Genomic DNA, 23344 nt, shown 5'->3' on the forward strand with positions numbered 1-23344 from the left:
GAGAGAGAGGGAAGAATGGAGGGGGATGTGGGTGAGAGTTGGGAGATTAAGCATTGTGTGGGAAGAGAAGCCAAATCAACAGCTGCAAAATTCCTCCCCCTCTTTTCCTCACCATCACCCCAACACACACACCACCCCTCACAACCATCCTAAAAACCACACACACACACATACTTCCATACCTTACCATCACTCTATCACACACACACACATACACTGCCCTATATCCCTAACCATCACACCAAAACACCTCTCACCAACACCCCAACACACCCTTCACCACCACCCAAATACAACTCGCCAACCTAACACACGCACACACACCTAACCATCACATCAACGCACCCCATCACCAACACACACACACACATCCTCACCTCCACATCAAAACAACCTTCACCAACACCCCAACACACACCCTTACCAACACCCAAACACCATCAGGCAGCAAGTTAAGGCAGGTGTGAGAGAGCTAGACGCCTGCAGGCAAGATACGGAAAATATATTTATGTATAAGGTGTCAAAACAGTCCTGCGAGAAGTCATGGGCATATAAATCCGACGTCGTTTGTGGTTAAAACAATTTAGAAGTTAAGAGACTAAGACAGATGTGTAAAGGTCTAAACCAGGTGTGTTCGTAGGTTATTCAAGGTGTATAGTAGATCAGGAGAGACGTATTGGAAACTAGATCACTTGTATAAACCCATGAAATAAGTGCAGGTTGAGGAAGGTGTGTCTGAGACCAGCCCAGGCATGACCGACTTCAGGAATTACAAGTGTTTAAAACTAAGGTCCGTGTGCAAGAGGTCTGAGACCAGAAAGACGTGTAGAAAATTAAAGCAGGTGTTTAAGCTCAGAATACAACTACAGGAAATAAAAACAAAAGTGCTAAGACAGGTGTATATGTTACAGGAATATGTTTGAAGTTCACGGAAGGGTTGTGAGAAAATAGGGAAGGTGAACATGCCCAGAAAATGAGTGCAGGTCGTAAACTATGTGTTTAAGAATAGGAAGAGTTTACCTGACACTGGTACATGTATACAGAGAGTCAGATGTGGCTTTATGATATTAGATCAACTGAAAAGGATCGAAGTGCGTGTCTGGAGGAGCCGAACAGGTGTGAGGTAGCAACACCATCACGCTATAAGGGAGACGAATGGAGAAGAGAGAGAGAGAGAAAGAGAGAGAGAGAGAGAGAGAGAGAGAGAGAGAGAGAGAGAGAGAGAAACAGAGAGAGAGGTGCGTGTGTGAAAGGAGGTAAAAAAAAAAGGTTACTTCCCATGCAAGGAGCGTCAGTGTATATGCAAATGTCTGCCGTCCGAAACAAATGAAGTTGGTAAGGACTAACGAGCGGTTGCCAACGAGTCTGTGTGAGGCCTCTCTTTCTCCCCTCTGAACTCTGAGGTCAAACAAGGCAACAATTCTTCTTTAAGTAACTATTGAAGGGTTATTTCCCCTTTGTATTCCCCACCCGTCCCCTCGTACATTACTTAAAATTCATTAACAGAAATTCATATATGAAACTCATTTAAGAGATTTTTATTTTCCACAGAATACAAATTTCTCAATGAAAAATATCGTGACCTTAAAAATTTGTAGATATTGTTCACTTAAAGATGAGAACTTAATCCTCTAAAAACAGGTTATATACATTACGGTGTTTATCTCTCAGTAAATATGTACCGTGAGGCTTATATCTCTCAGTATGTACCCCATGAGGCGTATATCTGTCAGTATGTACCGTGAGGCGTATATCTTTCAGTATGTACCGTGAGGCGTATGTCTCTCAGTATGTACCGTGAGGCGTATATCTCTCAGTATGTACCGTGAGGCGTATATTTCTCAGTATGTACCGTGAAGTGTATATCTCTCAGCATGTACCGTGAGGCGTATATCTCTCAGTATGTACCGTGAGGCGTATATTTCTCAGTATGTACCGTGAGGCGTATATCTCTCAGTATGTACCGTGAGGCGTATATTTCTCAGTATGTACCGTGAGGCGTATATCTCTCAGTATGTACCGTGAGGCGTATATCTCTCAGTATGTACCGTGAGGCGTATATCTCTCGGTATGTACCGTGAGGCGTATGTCTCTCAGTATATACGCATCGTGAAGTATCTCTCACTATATACACACCAAGAAGTATGTATCTCTCATATTAAATACAGAGAGTGGTGTGTATTTCTCAGTCTGTATACCAGGAGGCGTGTGTTGCTAGGAGTGTAAAGTGGGAAGACAGGGAGAGAAAATCGAGAAGAAAAGCAGAGAGCAAAGAGAAATAAAAACACAGGGAGAAAACACTGAGGAAAAGGAAAGGCAGGGTGAATAAAAAGGAAGACAGAACAGGGAGATAAAAGATATGAAGAGACAGGGAAAGAAAGACACAGTATACCAGGAAGGACCAAAAGACAAGGAACAGAAGGGAGGAGACAGGAAAAGCATAAAATAGAACAATGCTAAGGAGAAAGACAACAAGAATGAGAGATAAAGAGTAAAATAAACAAGATGCGGACGAATAAGATGGAAAACAAATAAAGGAGGAAGAGGCAAATGTAGAAAATAATGAAGGTAGAAGTAATCAAGTACACGAAAGGTGGAAGTTCAAGAAATTAAAAACTAGAAAAGAAAAAATACAATAAACTGAGGGAAAGGTTGATTAACTGATGAATTAACAAAGTCAAAGCTCGAGGGAGTGTGAGAGGGAAAGGGAGAGGGGAATGTGAGAGGGAGGAGGGAGAGGGGAAAGAAGGTAGGCGAGAGAAAGGATGGGGGAGGAGAGAGGAGATAGGTTATAAGAGAGGAGGGAGGGTGAGGGGAGAGGGTGGGAATGGGAGAAGAGGGTAGGAGTGAGGAAAGGGAGAAGAGGGAAGAAGAGGGGGAAGGGAGAAAGGGTAAAGGTGCCGTCAGGTCATTTTAAAAGGTATAATTGAGTGGGTGAAATTGACCCTATTAAATTAGATCAAAGTGAGAGGAATAGAAGGGGGAAGACTGAATAAATATGGGAGGGCGTGAAATGGAGAAAGAGAGCAAGTACGAGCAATCTGATAAAAGTGGAGGTGCCTCAGAAACATAAGAATATAAGAAAGAAAGAACACTGCAACAGGCCTACTGACCCATGCGGAGCAGGTTCATGTCCCCCCCCCTCCGGTTAAGCCCAATGACCCACCCAGTCTGGTCACCTCCACTCAAGGAAGGAGCACGGCACCAGACCCAGTAGCACAAGCTAGTCCGGTCAAACTCACACCCACCCACACCCACTAATATATTTATCTAACCTATTTTTAAAACTACACAACGTTTTAGCCTGAATAACTGTACTCCAGAGTTTGTTCCACTCATCCACAACTCTGTTACCAAACCAGTGCTTTTCTATATCCTCTGAATCTGAATTTTTCTAACTTGAAACCATTGCTGCGAGTCCTGTCTTGGCTTGAAATTTTCAGCACGCTATTTACATCCCCTTTATTTATTCCTGTTTTCTATTTATACACCTCAATCATATCCTCCCTAATTCTACCCCTTTCTAGAGAGTGCAGTTTCAGGGCCCTTAGTCTATCCTCATAGGGAAGATTTCTGATACATGGGATCATCTTTGTCATCCTCTGTACGTTTTCCAGAGCATTTATATCCATTCTGTAATACGGTGATCAGAACTGAGCAGCATAGTCTAAATGAGGCCTAACCAAGGATATATAGAGTTGAAGAACAACCTGAGGACTTCTATTATTTATACTTCTAGATATGAAGCCAAGAATTCTGTTAGCTTTATTGCGAACACTAATGCACTGTTGTCTTGGTTTTAGATTACTGCTAACCAGAACTCCTAAATCCTTTTCGCAATCAGTAGTATTAAGATCTACATTATTTAGTTTATATGTGGCATGGTTATTTTCATGTCTAACATTTAGAACTTTGCATTTGTCTATATTAAACTACATCTGCCACTTCTCCGACCAATGCATCTGTCTATTCAAATCATCCTGGAGTGCTCTAGTGTCCTCATTAGAATGAATTGGACGGCCTATTTTGGTGTCATCAGCAAATTTGCTTATGTCGCTATTTATTCCCTCATCTATGTCGTTTATATAAATTGTGAACAACAACGGGCCCAACACTGACCCCTGAGGAACACCGCTTGTGACCTGCACCCATTATGATTTCTCCCCATTTATGCAAACTCTCTGCTGCCTATTTGTCAGCCATGCCTCTACCCAGGAAAAAATTTCTCCTATTTAGTGTGCCTTAAGTTTCCTCAATAGCCTCTGATGTGGAACTCTATCGAAATCCTTACTGAAGTCCATATACACAATATCATATTCATTACCATGATCTGCCTCCTCAAACACCTTAGTGAAAAATGTTAGTAAATTCGTAAGACAGGAACGCCCCTTTGTAAAACCGTGTTGAGATTTATTAATGAATCTGTGCCTATCAAGATGGCTACGAATTGCTTCGGCAGGTATGTATGTATTTACGCTTCAGTATTCAACTACATGTACTCACCCATAGATGAGCTCCAGCTCCTGGTGTGATTTGTACCTAATACCTGGAGTTTACCTGGAGAGAGTTCCGGGGGTCAACGCCCCCGCGGCCCGGTCTGAGACCAGGCCTCCTGGTGGATCACAGCCTGATCAACCAGGCTGTTGCTTCTGGCTGCACGCAAACCAACATACGAGCTACAGCCCGGCTGATCCGGAACTGACTTTAGGTGCTTGTCCAGTGCCAGCTTGAAGACTGCCAGGGGTCTGTTGGTAATCCCCCTTATGTGTGCTGGGAGGCAGTTGAACAGTCTCGGGCCCCTGACACTTATTGTATGGTCTCTTAACGTGCTAGTGACACCCCTGCTTTTCATTGGGGGGATGGTGCATCGTCTGCCAAGTCTTTTGCTTTCGTAATGAGTGATTTTCGTGTGCAAGTTCGGTACTAGTCCCTCTAGGATTTTCCAGGTGTATATAATCATGTATCTCTCCCTCCTGCGTTCCAGGGAATACAGGTTTAGGAACCTCAAGCGCTCCCAATAATTGAGGTGTTTTATCTCCGTTATGCGCGCCGTGAAAGTTCTCTGTACATTTTCTAGGTCGGCAATTTCACCTGCCTTGAAAGGTGCTGTTAGTGTGCAGCAATATTCCAGCCTAGATAGAACAAGTGACCTGAAGAGTGTCATCATGGGCTTGGCCTCCCTAGTTTTGAAGGTTCTCATTATCCATCCTGTCATTTTTCTAGCAGATGCGATTGATACAATGTTATGGTCCTTGAAGGTGAGATCCTCCGACATGATCACTCCCAGGTCTTTGACGTTTGTGTTTCGCTCTATTTTGTGGCCCGAATTTGTTTTGTACTCTGATGACGATTTAATTTCCTCATGTTTACCATATCTGAGTAATTGAAATTTCTCATCGTTGAACTTCATATTGTTTTCTGCAGCCCACTGAAAGATTTGGTTGATGTCTGCCTGGAGCTTTGCAGTGTCTGCAATGGAAGACACTGTCATGCAGATTCGGGTGTCATCTGCAAAGGAAGACACGGTGCTGTGGCTGACATCCTTGTCTATGTCGGATATAAGGATGAGGAACAAGATGGGAGCGAGTACTGTGCCTTGTGGAACAGAGCTTTTCACCGTAGCTGCCTCGGACTTTACTCTGTTGACGACTACTCTCTGTGTTCTGTTAGTGAGGAAATTATAGATCCATCGACCGACTTTTCCTGTTATTCCTTTAGCACGCATTTTGTGCGCTATTACGCCATGGTCACACTTGTCGAAGGCTTTTGCAAAGTCTGTATATATTACATCTGCATTCTTTTTGTCTTCTAGTGCATTTAGGACCTTGTCGTAGTGGTCCAATAGTTGAGACAGACAGGAGCGACCTGTTCTAAACCCATGTTGCCCTGGGTTGTGTAACTGATGGGTTTCTAGATGCGTGGTGATCTTGCTTCTTAGGACCCTTTCAAAGATTTTTATGATATGGGATGTTAGTGCTATTGGTCTGTAGTTCTTTGCTGTTGCTTTACTGCCCCCTTTGTGGAGTGGGGCTATGTCTGTTGTTTTTAGTAACTGTGGGACGACCCCCGTGTCCATGCTCCCTCTCCATAGGATGGAAAAGGCTCGTGATAGGGGCTTCTTGCAGTTCTTGATGAACACAGAGTTCCATGAGTCTGGCCCTGGGGCAGAGTGCATGGGCATGTCATTTATCGCCTGTTCGAAGTCATTTGGCGTCAGGATAACATCGGATAGGCTTGTGTTAATCAAATTTTGTGGCTCTCTCATAAAAAATTCATTTTGATCTTCGACTCTCAGTCTGGTTAGCGGCTTGCTAAAAACTGAGTCATATTGGGACTTGAGTAGCTCACTCATTTCCTTGCTGTCATCTGTGTAGGACCCATCTTGTTTAAGTAGGGGCCCAATACTGGACGTTGTTCTCGATTTTGATTTGGCATAGGAGAAGAAATACTTTGGGTTTCTTTTGATTTCATTTATGGCTTTTAGTTCTTCCCGCGATTCCTGACTCCTAAAGGATTCTTTTAGCTTAAGTTCGATGCTTGCTATTTCTCTGACCAGTGTCTCCCTGCGCATTTCAGATATATTGACCTCTTTTAGCCGCTCTGTTATTCTTTTCCGTCGCCTGTAAAGGGAGCGCCTGTCTCTTTCTATTTTACATCTACTCCTCCTTTTTCTTAGAGGAATAAGCCTTGTGCATACATCGAGTGCCACCGAGTTAATCTGTTCTAGGCATAAGTTTGGGTCTGTGTTGCTTAGTATATCTTCCCAGCTTATATCGGTTAGGACTTGGTTTACTTGGTCCCACTTTATGTTTTTGTTATTGAAGTTGAATTTGGTGAATGCTCCCTCGTGACTAGTCTCATTTTGTCGGTCTGGGGCTCCACGCATACATGTCTGAACCTCAATTATGTTGTGATCTGAGTATATTGTTTTTGATATGGTGACATTTCTTATCAGATCATCATTGTTAGTGAATATGAGGTCTAGTGTATTCTCCAGTCTAGTAGGCTCTATTATTTGCTGGTTTAAATTGAATTTTGTGCAGAGATTTAAAAGCTCGTGTGAGTGTGAGTTTTCATCAGAGCTGCCTCCTGGTGTTATTTCTGCAACAATATTATTTGCTATATTCCTCCATTTTAGGTGCCTTAAGTTGAAATCCCCCAGGAGCAAGATGTTGGGTGCAGGAGCTGGAAGATTTTCCAGACAGTGGTCAATTTTTAACAGCTGTTCCTGGAATTGCTGGGAAGTTGCATCCGGAGGCTTGTAGACTACCACAATGACTAGGTTTTGGTTCTCGACCTTTACTGCTAAAACTTCCACTACGTCATTTGAGGCATTAAGCAGTTCTGTGCAAACAAGTGACTCTGCAATGTACAGGCCAACCCCCCCCTTTTGCCTGTTCACTCTGTCACATCTGTATAGGTTGTAACCTGGGATCCATATTTCGTTGTCCAAGTGATCCTTTGTGTGGGTCTCAGTGAAAGCCGCGAACATTGCCTTTGCCTCTGCAAGCAGTCCACGGATGAAAGGTATTTTGTTGTTTGTTGCTGGCTTTAGACCCTGTATATTTGCAAAGAAGAATGTTATCGGACTGGTGGTATTGTTGGTACTGGGGGGGGATTTTTTTTCCGGCATTAGTATCTGTATCTGTTGGTTTGGAGTGGAGGCCATCGACTGTGGTTCCACTCCAGGAATGACTGGATTTGGTGTACGATTTCTGCCATTTCCTGCCAGTTTTTTTTCCTTCCTGGCACTAAAAAACCTCTCCCTCTTGAGTGGCTCTGGCTACCCAGGTTTTCCCATGGCCTGGATGTTTTGTATCTTTTTGTCCCCTTTAGATGGTATGCCTGGCAATTTAAGTTATAGCACAGTCTTTCCTGTACTGAAGAGGTACACATTTCAGGGTGAAAAAGCTTACAGGAAGGGAGTTTGCATTTTCCTGTTGTCATATGGGCATGGCATTTTCTAGGGTGGTCATAGTTGCACGTCCCGTCTGTTTTTCCAGATTTCCCATGCCTGCAGATACCAAGTGCATAGTATGTGCACAGGCTTGGTTTCCGTTTGCCTTGGGTTTCTGTGACTGTATTCCCTGTTGGTGCATGTTTCCCTGTCTTATTCCTATCCTCCCTAGCACCAACAATGGAGCTCCCACCAGTTGTTTTTGGTAATTTATCCTCACTATTGCTATTGGAGTCCTCTTGTTTGCTATTTCCTGCGGTATTTCTAGTTTGCAATATTGGTTTTGTCTTATCTTTGATATATATATAATATGTATATATTTATATAATATATATATATATAATATATATAAATATTTTATTATCACATGGGCCGATTCCCACCAAGGCAGGGTGGCCCGAAAAAGAAAAACTTTCACCATCATTCACTCCATCACTGTCTTGCCAGAAGGGTGCTTTACACTACAGTTTTTAAACTGCAACATTAACACCCCTCCATGTGTGTGTGTGTGTGATGATGTTTTTTCTGCATTGCTTCGTTTGGATCCAATTTTGGTTACAGACAGTGTACTCCAGACCCTAGAAGCGTGTGACACTCTGAAGTTGATACCTCTGGAACACATCTTCCACTCTGTCCATGATGCTGTTATGGTTCTGACTCATCCAGGACCTTCTGGTGTTGTAATTAGTCTCAACAGTCAGGACAAATCGGTTTATGCACATAAATCCTGTACTAAGCTGTAATACAGCTTAGTACAGGCTACATATATGTGTATATATACATACATACATTATATATATATATATATATATATATATATATATATATATATATATATATATATATATATATATATATATGTGTGTGTGTGTGTGTGTGTGTGTGTGTGTGTGTGTGTGTGTGTGTGTGTGTCTGTGTGTCTGTGTGTCTGTGTGTGTGTAACCGCGGGGTTGTCACCAGCAAAGCTCGTGTCACACAGAAGCGTCGAGAGACGTGTCATGTGTAGACAAGACACTAAACTGATCTAGCGCTAACCGGATTTAATTAAGGCGAGGCCCGTTGCCCCGAGGCGTCACTCACCGCCGCCTCCAACACCACCATTCATAACCTGCCAGTTATAACCTGCCAGTTATAACACTGCCACAACAGACTTAGCTCGTGTGATCCTAGGAAATTCTTCTCCGAGACTGACCTGTGACACAGCCGAAAGATAAACTTTTTTTCACTTCTGAAACCCTGAACCCATCTCCTGGTGGTGCTACTACTACTACTGCTACTACTACTACTACTGCTACTACTACTACTACTACTACTACTACTACTACTACTACTACTACTACTACTACTACTACTACTACTGCTACTACTACTACTACTACTACTGCTACTACTACTACTGCTACTACTATTACTGCTACTACTCTCTCTCGCCTGTATTTTCTCTTATTCATCTTGGTCCCAGGAACGTAACTTTTCCCAATAAATGTCTTAAGTGTGTGTAGAGACGTCAGTTGTTGAGCTGGTCAGCATCACATCTGGCCTTCATGATCCGGATGCTGGAGAAGATGATGCTCATCATGGGCCAGTAGGCCTGCAGCAGTGCTCATATGTTTTTCCATTTTATCCGTCAGTCCGTCCGTCCCTTTCCTCCTCCGTCAATCCGTCTCTTCATCCGTTCCTCTCCTCCTCCGTCAATCCGTCTCTTCATCCGTTCCTCTCCTCCTCCGTCAATCCGTCCGTCCGTCTGCGACTGCGTATGTGCCAGCCACAAAACGCACACTCGAAGAAGCGAACGAATGAGTGAACTTTGTAAATAATCTGCCCAAAAAAATCAGGAGCGCAATCGAAGCGCCCGAACCTCGGAAATACGAACGTGAGAAAGAGAAAGAGAGAGAGAGAAAAAAAAAGATAATTAAGAGAGTAAATATGCATTTGAGCTACAAGGACTAAAACAAAACAAAAAAAAAATCATTCAGGATCTTTAATCCCCTGCAGCAGCAGACTCGAAATTTTAAGACGAACATTTTAAAGCAGAAGTAAAAATCTAAAATTCCTAGCGCGTTTGTTTACTATAACCTTGTCATAGTAGGTAACGTAGGTTCGAGCCTCAGCCAGCCTGAGATAAATGTTTTCATATATATATATATATATATATATATATATATATATATATATATATATATATATATATATATATATATACATATATATATATATATATATATATATATATATATATATATATATATATATATATATATATATATATATATATATATATATATATATATATATAGCCACCACCAATATGGTGAACAGATTATCAGATCATTATTTAGTTGTAGCTAGTGAGAGTGAGAGGCAGGTGGGGCTCAAGGAGAATGTTATCAGAGGGTAAGAGAGAGGTGAAGGTTTATAAACTAAAGGAGGAGGCAGTTAGGGCGAGATATAAGCAGCTATTGGTAGAAATATGGGCTAGTGAGAGCATAGGTAATGAGGAGGTTGAAGAGGTATGGAGTAGATTTAAGGATGCAGTGTTAGAGTGTTCGGGAGAAGTTTGTGGATATTGGAGGATGGGTACGGGAGGGAAGAGGAGCGATTGATGGAATGAGGAGGTTAAGAGAGTGTGGTAAGAGAGAAAAAGTTAGCATATGAGAGGTTTTTACAAAGCATAAGTGATATAAGGAGGGAGGAATAGAGTAAAAAAAGGTTAAGGGAATGGTGAGGGAGTGTAAAAGGAGATCATATGAAAGAGTGGATGAGGTTCTGCCAACAAATTTTGCTGAGAATAAAAACAAAGTTTTGGAGTGATATGAATAGGATGAGGAAGCCTTGGCAACGAATGGATTTGACAATTAAAAACAGAAGAAAGGAGTTATTAGATGGGGAGTTGCAGGTATTGGAAAGATGGAGGGAATATTCTGAATAACTTTTAATTGTTGATAAAGAGTGGGAGGCAGTAATTTCATGCACTGGCCACGGAGGTATAACATCTCTTAGGAGTGAAGAAGAGCCGCCGGATGTGAGTGTGGGGGAGGTGCGTGAGGCATCACTTAGATGAAAAGGGGTAAATTATCTGGAATTGACGGGATCAAGACAGAAATCTTAAAAGCAGGTGGGGATATAGTTTTGGAGTGGTTGATAATTTTATTTAATAAATGTATAAGGGCGGGAAAGGTACTTAGGGATTGGCAGAGAGCATGCATAGTTCCTTTGTATAAAGAAAATGGGGACAAAAGAGAGTATAAATATTATGGGTAAATAAACCTGTTGAGTATACCTGGTAAAGAGTATTGAAAAGTTATTATTCATCTTTATTCATCACAGATAAAGAAGGAGTTTTTAGGAAGGGTAAGGAATGTGTAGACCAAGTGTTTATATTAAAGTACATAAGTGAGCAATATTTAGATAAAAGTAAGGAAGTTTTCGTTGCATTCATGAATTGATAAAAGGCTTATAACAGGGTGGATAAGTGAACAATATGGCAGATGTTGCAAGTGTACGGAATAGGTGGTAGGTTACTTAAAACAGTTAAGAGTTTTTACGAGGATAGTGAGACTCAGGTAAAGTATACAGGAGATAGGGAGACAGTTTTCCAATAAAGTGAGACCCTAGACAGGGATGCTTGATGTCACCATTGTTGTTTTATAATATTTAGAGATGTGGTTGTAAAAGAGGTGAATGTTAAATCCCAGTTTCTCCCTCATAGATCTGCATTGTTTTTCTATGGGTGTTCTGAATGTGTTTCCTCTCACTCTATGATCTGCAGTTCTGGCGTACATACTGTCTGCTGTACTCATCATACGTATTTTCCTGTAATTCTTACTCTCTCTCTCTCTCTCTCTCTCTCTCTCTCTCTCTCTCTCTCTCTCTCTCTCTCTCTCTCTCGATTACCTTCCTTTCTCTCACACACTCTGATCCAATGCTCCACTTATTTCAACTCTTCATCCACCTCCTGTTTTTAACATTTCAGTCAGTCGTTAATTAAATCCATCCTCGTTGTTTTTTCCCACTTTCACCTAACTACCACGCTCGCTTAATACTTATTTCCGGCTCTTCACTCATCCTAATCATTCGTACATGCCCAAAGTACGAAACTTCTGCCTCCCTTTCAACTTGTGCATTCAGCAATTTCTCAACATGCTCTCGCCGTCTCTTCAGCACCATCTCCTTATTCAGCATCTTACAACTTTCTTAACAGGGGAAAAAATCAGTTTTCTTTCCTGGTTTCACTTGCCTAATTTCTCTTTCTCAAAAAAAAAAAAATCGTATTCTTCACAAAATTTGCTGACGAGGCTTCGAGTATTCATTCCTTCAATTAATGTAATTTTGTGTTCCTTCGCTCTCTAGCATATGTCATCTCATGTGTTACTTTCCTTGAGGACATTTTCACACTTTAGAGCCCTTTTGCATTCAACTTTATCATTTATTAATCTCTGTATCTCTCTCTCTCTCTTTCTCTCTGTCTGTTTATATATTTATCTCCCCCTGTTTAACCGTACCTAGACCTAAGATAATCTTGAAAGTAAAACACTTAGCTGATCTCAACGCTAAGATGATCATCTTTAATTGGTCTAAATTTAGCTGATCTTAGAGTTATGATTTTTTTTATCTGTACATAGAGCTAAAATGACAGTATGCTTACCTGTACAAAGACTACGATAACCTTCCTCCGGCAGGCACGACGAGGGTAGAATGGCCGCTGACTTCGGTACAGAGGGTGTGTGTGGCTTCCGGAGGAGAGCTGGAGGACGAGGGCAAGATCTTTATCGTCCAGACAAGACCGTGAGTGGATAGTAGTGATGGTGATGATGATTGTGGTAGTGGTAGTGATTGCGGTGACCGTGTGGTTGTGATGATTGTGGTGGTGGTAGTGATTGCGGTGACCGTGTGGTTGTGATGATTGTGGTGGTGGTAGTGATTGCGGTGACCGTGTGGTTGTAATGATGACGGCTGGGTAAAGGGTAGTGAAGGTGTGGTAGCAGTGATGTAAATGATTTTAGAAAACCGTCAAGTTGAAGAATAAGACACTTATAAAACATTAGTCAATCCTTATTGAGGTAACGTTTCGCCAGCCAGTGGCTTGTTCAGTCCATTACTGAGAAGAATGAAGGAAGATGAGGAGTAGTTTGTCTCATTCTTCAGGAGGTAACAGTGAACGAGTGAACGAGTGAACGAGTGAACGAGTGAACGAGTGAACGAGTGAACGAGTGCTACCTTCGTAAAGGTTACGTTAATTCATAATCATAGACACACAGAAACAATGTTCTGATTCTCCTTTAAGAAATAACAATGTACCATGTCAGGTTATAGTATTATTCTTTATTCATCGTCAAATGCGCCATAAATAAAACTTTATTATCGAACTAATAAGTTCGTAACGTCTTTGTTTCATTTATATTTTTTATTTCAATTACTTATACTTGCCTGAAAAAAATCACAACTCAAAAAGATCAAAACAAGTTTTTTAATATTTTTTTACAAGAGTAACAATATTTACGATATTAATATTATTAAATTTCGTAGAATCGTCTATTAATAATTGATGAGGTTTTTATTAGTAATTTTACTTCTAATAATCTCTGCTGCAGTTTTTATTTCCGCTGTCAATCTACTCTAAATGTGAAAAGTTTTAGGTCCTTAAGTTTCAGCTATAGTAAAGTCATGTGTTAATTGATGAATTAGACACATGTGCAACATTTGGGTATCTTGGGTTGCTTCTTCGGTCCAGTACATAGAGGAATGGTTGAAGATCAGGAGTTGGAGGTAATCGGTCCCTCAGCCTGGAGTCGATGCGATTAGTCCATCAGTTTTGGAAAGAGTAATTTTTTTTTTTAAGATTGATGGACTGATTGCATCGACTCCAGGCTGAGGGAATGATTGCCTCAAATTCCTTCTGATCTTCAACCATTCTTTTCTGTATTGGACTGAGGAAGCCACTGTTTGGCGAAACGTTTCCACAATACAGAATTGTACAAGTGTCTAATTCATCAGCCTGTCGGTTCTCTGAACCATTTATCTACATATGTTAACTGATTCATTTTTCCACAGGTGTCACCCGTGCGGTGAGGCTTGTCTCTACTTTTTCTCTCCGGAGCTGAGCTCTCTCTTGGAGGGCCTTCATGAAGCCGTGTCTGAGCTCATTTCCGCCTCAGCTGCTGATGATGTCTCCCTCATCAGTGACCTCTCCGAGCTCTCTGGCGCACTCAGTTCTGTTGTGGTGCTCCCACCGCGCCTGCCGGATCCACCGAAAATGCGCAAGTCGACCTCCGTGATGGACTTAGCACAGATACACGAGTTGCAGCCGCTTTGCAACGTGCACACACCACCTCGTCTCAGCAGCAGCCAGTGCAACCTGGCGGAGGAGTTTCGTGGAGAGCCTCCCCTGCCTGGCCGTCTCCTGGGGCATTCCCGTCGACGCTCTATGAGCGAGACCAACCTTGCCAAACTTTGCCTTGACGAGACCGACGAAGAGCTCGAGTCTCGAGACGACGACCTCGAGGACGCCGACCTCCGCCAAACAGACCTACCCAAGGACCGCACATCCTCCTCTGGTTCCTACAATTCTTATCGTTCTACAGATTCCGGAGTGCGGTTGTCAGCGTCGCCTTCAACGCATTGCGACGGTGGACGCTACATGTTAGAGAACACCTCACGTAGATACGTCACCAAGTCTGATTCCTTAGACTCTGGAGTCAGAACGTGTCTGAAAGAAGATGCACGCGACACTACAACAGAAGATGACAGGAAGATGGATTCTCCATGCACTGATGGGAAACAAGAGGGAAGACGCGGCATGAGTGCGCTGGAAGAGGAGCCCGATGTGGATACCAAAGTCGGTGCTTGGTGTTTGCAAAGCGCCCGAGCCAGAAAATCTTTCTTTGCTAAGAATCTGAACGTGACCTGCGCTGCTCATAAGGACAGAAAGAACAGACAGCTTAATAGGACGATGTCTGAGTCGTATAAGGAAATTTCAGACAAGCCTGAAGATTACAGAAGACTGTCAGAGCTACCTACTGTTCCCAAGACTTGCACCGTCTATGAAGAGATTGTGGATGTGTTAAAGCCACTTAGCACCGCTAACCAGCAAGCCAAGGAACATGACTACGAAGAGCTGGATAAATGCCGCAGAGACATAAAGAGAAGTTACAGCTTTCAGGAAAAATCGAAGCCTCCGCCTTTACCACCTAGACGACCAAAGTCTTTCTCACCAGACCCCTGGGCCGAGGAAGCGTTATCTAAATCAGGAACACTAAAGAAAATATTTGGCTTTTCGTTTCAGAGCAAATCTCACTCAACAGATAGCATGCTCGATGTAGATACATCAGGTTATGATGATATAACCACCTTAGGCAGTGCAGACGTGGCACTGGTGCAAGCAATTGGCACTCTGCCTCGAGTCAGGAAGAAAATTGGGCCGGAGCGTCAGTCTAGTCGATCAGCATCCCCGAAAATGTCACCAAAGCAAAAAGCGAGATCTCTTTTCGGTGTGTCTCCAAGTAGGTCTCCCATGATACCAAGACCCAAAAACCTCTTTCTCTTTAAGGGTTCTGGTAAAGATGACATTCAAATCTCGCCTCATTCTAAGATACCGTTTAGACTCCATCGACAATTTTCGCTTCAGACTCAGCGGACTCCAAGTACTGATAGTTCTTTAGCAGACATTTCCACTCCTGACACTCCCCAGACGCAGCAGCAGCAGCAGCAGCAAGGGTGTGGTCCTCGGCAGTACTGGCGAGGCGAGGCGTCTGGCACACAAGCACCAGATGCCTCTGGCTCTGGTGATGACACTACTGGAGGTATGGCGGGGAAAGACTCTTATGCCTTCCTCAAGTCTCCGAAGTTAATGACAAAGACGTTTAGTTTTTTAAAGAAATTTCCAAAAGAAAAATCTGGATCCTTAGAGAGACAGCGCAAGTCTGGCATTAATTTCTTGCCCCCTCAAGAACTGGTAACAAAGTTTCCCAACAGCTACTCCATGGACAGCTTCGCTGTGGAGAAAGGCTCACAGAGTTGCGGCACGCCGGTCCGCGACACAGACGCAGATTGGGGTGATGCAGATGTCGTTCCTGGCTGCCGCCTTCGCTCCATGTCCTACCTACCACCTTCTTCTCCGGCCATTAGGATTCCATTTCACGCTCACCATGATTCCACCACCACCACCCCAGCGGGGACTCCTACAAGCCATTCCTTCAGTCCACTTCGGAAGCTTAGTTCTCCTCAACCATCAACGGAGCCTTTGTCGTGGAGGGAAGAAGGGTGTTGGAAGGAATGTGAATCTCGACTGTTGCCAAGTGGCCACCCACTGCCACCCCCCCGTGAGCCTCCCCCTCCTCCCGCTCCTCACGAACCCCACTACGCTAACCTTCCCCACCATTCGCACGACCCAGATTACATGTCTATGGAAGAAGTGCGAGGCGCCTTCAGACGCATTTCCAACGCCTCCGTTGCCGAGAGCAGGCGGGACAGTGGTGGATACTTGTCTATGGGCGAAATTCGGTCTTTTCAGAGGGCGTGCGAGACGACAGAGTGTCCAGGATGCAGCGTCCAGGTGAGTAATATTACTCACCACGACTGTCAGCCAGAAAGGGAAACTCATGCAGAAGACCACGAATACATGACGATGGACGATATACAGTCGGTTCTCCATACAGAGTTCCCTGCAATATATTCTTCATCGGAGGAGAAAGATATGTACAAAGGATGCGGCTTCAAAAGTGCACCGTCAAGCCGCAAGACTTCGTACTCTGAGGGTTCGGACTACCTGACACCGCAGGAAGTGGGTCGCATGATCCGACGGGAGGTGCTAGCTATAAGACGAGGTAGAGAGTCCACAGGAGAACTCACTCACCATCATCATACCCAGCAGCAGCAGCAGCACCACTATGACTACGAACCTCATCACCACCAGCACGAGCCCCACCACCACCACCACGAAGTCCATCACCACCCTCAGGACGCTCCCCAACACAAGCAATACCATCACCACTAACACCAACACCAACTCAACCACAACAACATAGTCAAGAACATCAGTACCTGTCTTACTCTAAACCCAAGAAGCGTCTGCAATGTCTCTGGAACATATTGGAGAGGAAAAAATACCTGTGGAATACCAACCCTTTGGCCTTAGGACCACCAAGCTCATAATTATGCATTATGTGCTTTTTATATACATAGACATTTCACATGTAATTTATCCATTCACCATTATGATTATCTATGTTATTCATGCCAACACACTTATAACTCTAGGTCCAAGGGGAACACTGTACCAGTATATTATAGTAGATAAATGTACAGTAGTTGTTGTTTTCTAATATTCTGAAGACTTTGGAACATTCCTGTCTGAATGGTACAGTGGTGGTTGCAACATTTCCCCAGTGCCAAGACTCACACACGTATCTGTCTCCCAAGCTCAAGTCGTTATATCTAGAAGAGTGTGTTAGACTCTCTCCTATGGGTTAGTTGTCCTTGTTTGGGACAGAACTTTTGTGTACACGAGTAATTCTTTGAGAAAGTTCTTCCTCAACCCCCCCCCCATCCTCCAATTTATTTTCCCAAAAGCCAAAATATTAATGATTATTAGCAGCGCCCATCCCTCTTCTCCCGTACCATGGCGGGTGTGTATGCTGCGTCCTGCGCACGCATTTGTCTTGTATGTTTTTTTTTTTTTCCTTCACATCACTGGGTATTACAATTTTGATGGATTAACATTTGAGTCATAGATTAGCTTTGTAAATTTTATGTGACACAACGACCGTAGGATTTTAATATCAAGCTTTTACAAGTGTTTACAACGTCACCTCTTCTGATGATCTGGGTTGGTGCAGTTCATCCCTCGACTCGGCAGAGGTTCGATCAGTGCTTCGTCAGGAGGTGACGTGAGGGAGGATGAGAGGGCGTTTGTTGTCACCTGAAGGGAAAGCGAACGCTGTGTTAATACGAGCGAGAGAGAGAGAGAGAGAGAGAGAGAGAGAGAGAGAGAGAGAGAGAGAGAGAGAGAGAGAGAGAGAGAGAGAGGAAGAGAGGGAGAGAAAGGAGAAAGAAACCCGCTTCTTCACCCGCTAATCGTGGCCCTGTCTCTGACCAATCACAGTGTTTGTAATCTTCGCGTCACCACTGAAACCTTTTAAAATCTCGAGTAACTGCTTAATTAAAAATAGCCTCTGAATTTACATTAAGATATCATTATAAATTAAGTTAAGAAAATGTCTTATACTGTGACTACAGTTAAAAATTGTACCGTGACCACAATGACTTAAACAAATTATTTGGTGACAATAAATACGTGTTGCTTGGTGCTCTTACGATCTCGTGGATAATAAATAAAAATAATTCTCTAATCTGTAGTTAGTAAAGCAGAGGTAACTACAGGGCCATGACGGGTGTACTCACCTAGTTGTGGTTGCAAGGGGTCGAGTCATAGTTCCTGGCCCCGCCTCTTCATTGGTCGCTACTAGGTCACTCTTCCTGTTCCATGAACTTTATCATACCTCTTCTTAAAGCTATGTAAGAATCCTGCCTCCATGTGTGTGTGTGTGTGTGTGTGTGTGTGTGTACATGACAACATAGGACAGGATCGTAATTCACTAATTTTACTGAAATTCAGACGAGGTCAGTCTAAATGGTCTCTGGTCAAGTCATTGATTATTAGTATCAATACATTCAAGGGGACGTGCGTGTCCTGTGCGCGTTTGATCCGAGGAAGAGGAGAGCAGTTCCAATTCCTTTAATCAAGAATCAATCACCAGCATTAAGGCACATCTCTTGAAAGGTTAAAACAGTGGCACTGGCACTCAAGGAAAACTAGTTTGGTCACTGAATATTTTTATTATGATTGGCCAATAATATCATATATCGTTGTATTATTGACCGTATATGAGTCAAGAGAAGCCGTTGGGGGCCATAGTTTATCTCAAAGGTTTTCGTTAATCAAATTAGCAGAGATCAGGACAAGTGGCATAGCATGAAAAAAATGTCGTTTTCATGGTCGTTTATTCCAAGATTTTTAGTCATGTACCGTACTCGGAAAAGTAAATCCTAAAACATCAGTTGGAATTCAATTACATTAAGGAGTAGGAGACTCCCTCCCGCAACTATCTCCAAGAATGGGCTGGAGAGGTGACAACGTACTGTTTTCCCCCGTCACATACACAGTGTAAACATGGTATATGGGTTCAGCCAGAGTGCGAACTCACATTTTGCTCAAGTCGGCTCAAGCATAATGTCGTGTTCCGACGACATTCAGTTGAAACTACAAGATGACTACTGCTTCATTTGCAGCAGATAATCAACTGCAACCTCTGCTCTTACCCCAGTTTTTGAGATGTTTCTATAACTACTTAATATATTATTATTATTATTATTATTATTATTATTATTATTATTATTATTATTATTATTATTATTATTATTATTATTATTTTATCATTATTAATTCAATTACAGAGGACCAGTTAAATAGGTTTCATTAAGAGCTTGGAGAACCGAAAGCGATCAGGATGGAGCCAAACAGAAGGAGAGTTGCTACAGTTCAGTGGATCACAGCGCCTTTATGAGCATCAGAACACCCAACCCCGTATTCCCTCTGTGGAACCAGTTGATAATCAGAGCCTGACGCCAGACCCTGCGAGAGATGCAGGTCCTACGAGAGAGGTAGGTCCTGCGAGAGACGCAGGTCCTACGAGAGAGGTAGGTCCTACGAGACATGCAGGATAAACGGTGGTATGGCTGTGTGTGTTGTTAAATTAATTAACGTGTCGAGTCATGGGTATAATAGTCCTGGCATCAGCCGCTTGTTAATGCCGCCGCTGGCACGATTTTGCATCCGTTGAGTGTATCACATTTCTTCGCGTCAATCTTCTCGGTGTTTGTTTATCAAGACCAGCTGATTCACAGATAATATTTTTCGATGTCTCTTGGTTGTACGGGAAATCTGGGCGCAACATACCCTCCCCCCCATGCATTTTCGAATCAGCTGACTTGTTAAATAATCTATTTTCATGTTAAAAACCTCATAACAGTATGTGTCATGACTGTGAATCTCGCCACATCGTCATGCAGTGTATATTATATCATCAATTTTGCATGGACCGACGATATTTACACAATTTTTATATTAGATAACTGTTAGTCAACCTATTTGTTGTGTAGCATTTTACTGTGTTGGTTAATAATCTCAATGACCTAACCATTTATATGTATGTATTTGTATATTTTGCCAGACGAATGTATAGCAGTAAAGGTGACTTTGTCTGCTTTGAAATGCTTTGATAATTTTATTCACTTTGATATCTTGCTAAGTGGAAAAAGAAGAAAAGCGTAGTGTTGATCCACTAAACTGTCGTGGATTTGAATTTTTTATACTAGAAACGCGAATATGTAAAAAAAAAATATTTTTGAGAAATTTGTTAAGCTGGTATTTTTGGGGAGAGTTTATGACAACCCGCGAAGCTGGTCATTACAACGATATATGAGAACCTGATGTGAATGTGGAATGTACGTTTCTACGGACTTAAAGGAAAGAAACAGTTCGTTAAGGTGGCGAAGCGGAGTTAGTCTTGCGTGAGACGATCATCGTAAAATAATTTAAACCCACATTTCTCAGGAGTGAGAGAGGAAATAGTCGAGAGAAATTAATTATCTGGGGAGAAAATCACCTGGTTTGTCTTGTCCGAAGACAACATCATTAGTGAGCTTAGGACAACAACAAAAGCGAGTCCAATACATCATCATTAGCGAGTTCAAGACAACAACATAAACGAGTCCAATACAACAACATTAACGTGTTCTAGGCAGCAGCAGCAGCTGCACCAAGAACATGAGCAAGTCCACGTCAGCGGGTCCATGACGGAAACATAAAAGGAGTCCGAGTCAATGTGAGGGTCCACGTCAGCAACAGGTGTCCTGGCGAGTTTCTAAGCAACAACACACTCCAGTGAGTCTATAGCATCAATTATCAACACATCGTTGTCCTGCCCACCATCTACATCGCTTAGTCCCTTGAGAGTATCAGAAAAGCTCACGAGAAACTGTATTATCGATACAGAATCAAGTGATGGTGCGAATATTAAAGATGATTGAAGAAATCCTTCTAGCATTTACGCGTTACCCTCCGAAGGTTCAAACCATCGGCGTTCCATCGTTATTTCGCCAACGGGTGTCCCATTTACGCTTAAAAGTGATGCAAAATGAGAGAGTGAGAGATAAATAATCACTGGGGAAGAAGGGAAAAACATGCACTTAAACTCAATCTGAAAATAGAAGATATATGCGGATTCCAAACTTAGTCTCAAGACCCACAATTCAACCGACGACCAGTCATTCTTAAATACATTCAAAACATTCATTTACCTGGTCTATTTTTCGCGAATCATCAACTTGCCTCGTTTACTAATCTGCCTTAATAATCTCCCTATTTATTCTACGAGTCTGAATCACCATATTTCAGTTTGGTCAGTCACATCCGTAAGTCATCTGCCTGTTTTGAGTTCCTAACGTCCAAAACTGTGCATATAAGCCCCGGAAGACTTAAATTCACAATACCACGGCTGGAATAATTCACGAATCACCCACACTTTGATGAAGAAACCTTAGGCCACGTTTCGGTTCCATCCTGGACCATATCACGGCTGTGACTCGGTCCATGATGACCTTAACGATGTCTGAAGCTTCGATGTCAAGTTTCGAGTTCTCCTTGATCTCTTCCTTGCCTTGAACGTCTGCTGCCCTTGACCATCCACCTGCCTTGAGCATACAAATGTTCTAGTAATTTATAAACTATTCCGACGAGCTATTGACACTTATCTATCTGGAACAAATAAATGAATGACTGCCCATTGAAGCCCAATAATCAGAAACCCAATAGATCTAGTATACAGGTTTTTTCTCCGATTAGCAGACTATCAAGAAGTGCTGATACCCTGGTCATCTTTATTTTAATAAAGCTTCACTGTAACTAGTAAACAGAGCTTGTAAAAGTGTAAACAAGCATCAATACAGAGGCAGGCAACACAAGCTCAACAGATCGAGAGCGTTGATTGGTGTTAAGAACTAGGCAACACCACGAGATAAACAGAGGGCGTTGTTTAATGTACTGGGAATCTCGTAGCACACACAAGATAGGCAGTGGGAGTTGATCAGAGCGTTGAACAGCGGGATACACCCTCAGTATTTTTCATTGCATTGACTTGTGCATTAATAACCTAAATGCTCATACCACGGGCGGGATTTGAACCCGCGGTCAGAGAGCCTCTGACCGCGGGTTCAAATCCCGCCCGTGGTATGATTTGTTTGCAATCGTGTCATTACGATTTCGTGAGTCAACCTAAATGATACTAGACTTCAGCTCCACAGTATTCCCATCAGTTGGCTTACCCTGACTGCTGTTGTTTGAATGACTGTTGACACTGGTCTCAGCTTTTGTTGCATCGCTGCCAAGGCCTGTACTCTCATCCTTCTGCTGACAACTGGCTTTAATGACTTCAAGCTCTGATTATAGCGAGCAACTGGCTAGTAAGTCACCAAGAAACCTTTCTGGTTTGCATATAATTACCAAACCTATGTCAGTTTTACTTAATGTTTGTAAGGCAGAGTTCTAGTGCTAGGCACATCAATATTTTTTTTTCTTTACAAATTTCATAGGAAGAAAGGGTGCTATTGGAGCAGGTGTATTTACTAAGAAAATTTAGTGGTTTGCACAAGAAAATATATGCAACACTTAAGACAATTTATTAGGATGCGTTTCGCCCACTGGAAACCTTTATCGAAGCTTCACCCCTGTTAGTGGGCGAAAAGTCTTATTAAAATGGTCTAAGAGTTGCATTTGTGTCTTTATTCCTAAATAGAAGGTTAATACAAGGTCATTTAGAGCAGAGCAAGCCTTTATTAAGGTGACATTTTCCTCAAGAAGAGCTTTATCAAGGTTTGATAAAGTTCTTGAGCGAAACGTTATCCTAGAGTCTTGAGCTGTTGCAAGTGCCTTTGTATTACCACGCACTTTCTTTTTTTTTTCTTTTTTTAGTGATTAAGACAGTATGTGGCTTAAGGCATAACATTGAGACGATTTATCCACAAGAGACTTCATCAATTCGCCGAGGATTGATAAATAATCCCTGGTGGGCGAAACGTCTTCTCAATAACATGCCATAAACGCATACTGCATCTTAGTCACGTGTTTGTCGGTAATGCTAACCACTGATATACAGGTGTGTTCTTACAGCACTCAGCATTGTAGCATTAATGCGATTAATAATCAGAAATAAAACATGTCAGCTATTTGTAACCTTGGAGAGATTTGACGAGGAGGTGTGTTTAGTTGATCTCACTGAGAAGAGATTAGTCTTGTCGGAATCCCAAGACTGGAGGGTGGGTTTCCAGTCCCTA

General features: G+C 42.5%; 1 protein-coding gene across 2 annotated transcripts in view; it reads left to right on the forward strand.

The window, feature by feature from the left end:
* LOC128693387 (uncharacterized) overlaps positions 1–22176 on the forward strand; it is a 338832-nt gene extending 316656 nt beyond the window's left edge. For both annotated transcript variants that reach the window (XM_070097375.1, XM_070097376.1), the window contains 2 exons: positions 12637–12742; positions 14009–22176. In XM_070097375.1, coding sequence (XP_069953476.1) covers positions 12637–12742; positions 14009–16949 — 3047 coding nt within the window. In that variant the 3' untranslated portion in view covers positions 16950–22176. The remainder of the gene's footprint in view (positions 1–12636; positions 12743–14008) is intronic.
* The last annotated feature ends 1168 nt before the right edge of the window (positions 22177–23344 follow it).

Source organism: Cherax quadricarinatus, chromosome 57 (genome assembly GCF_038502225.1).
Source record: "Cherax quadricarinatus isolate ZL_2023a chromosome 57, ASM3850222v1, whole genome shotgun sequence".
Classification (NCBI taxonomy): domain Eukaryota; kingdom Metazoa; phylum Arthropoda; class Malacostraca; order Decapoda; family Parastacidae; genus Cherax; species Cherax quadricarinatus.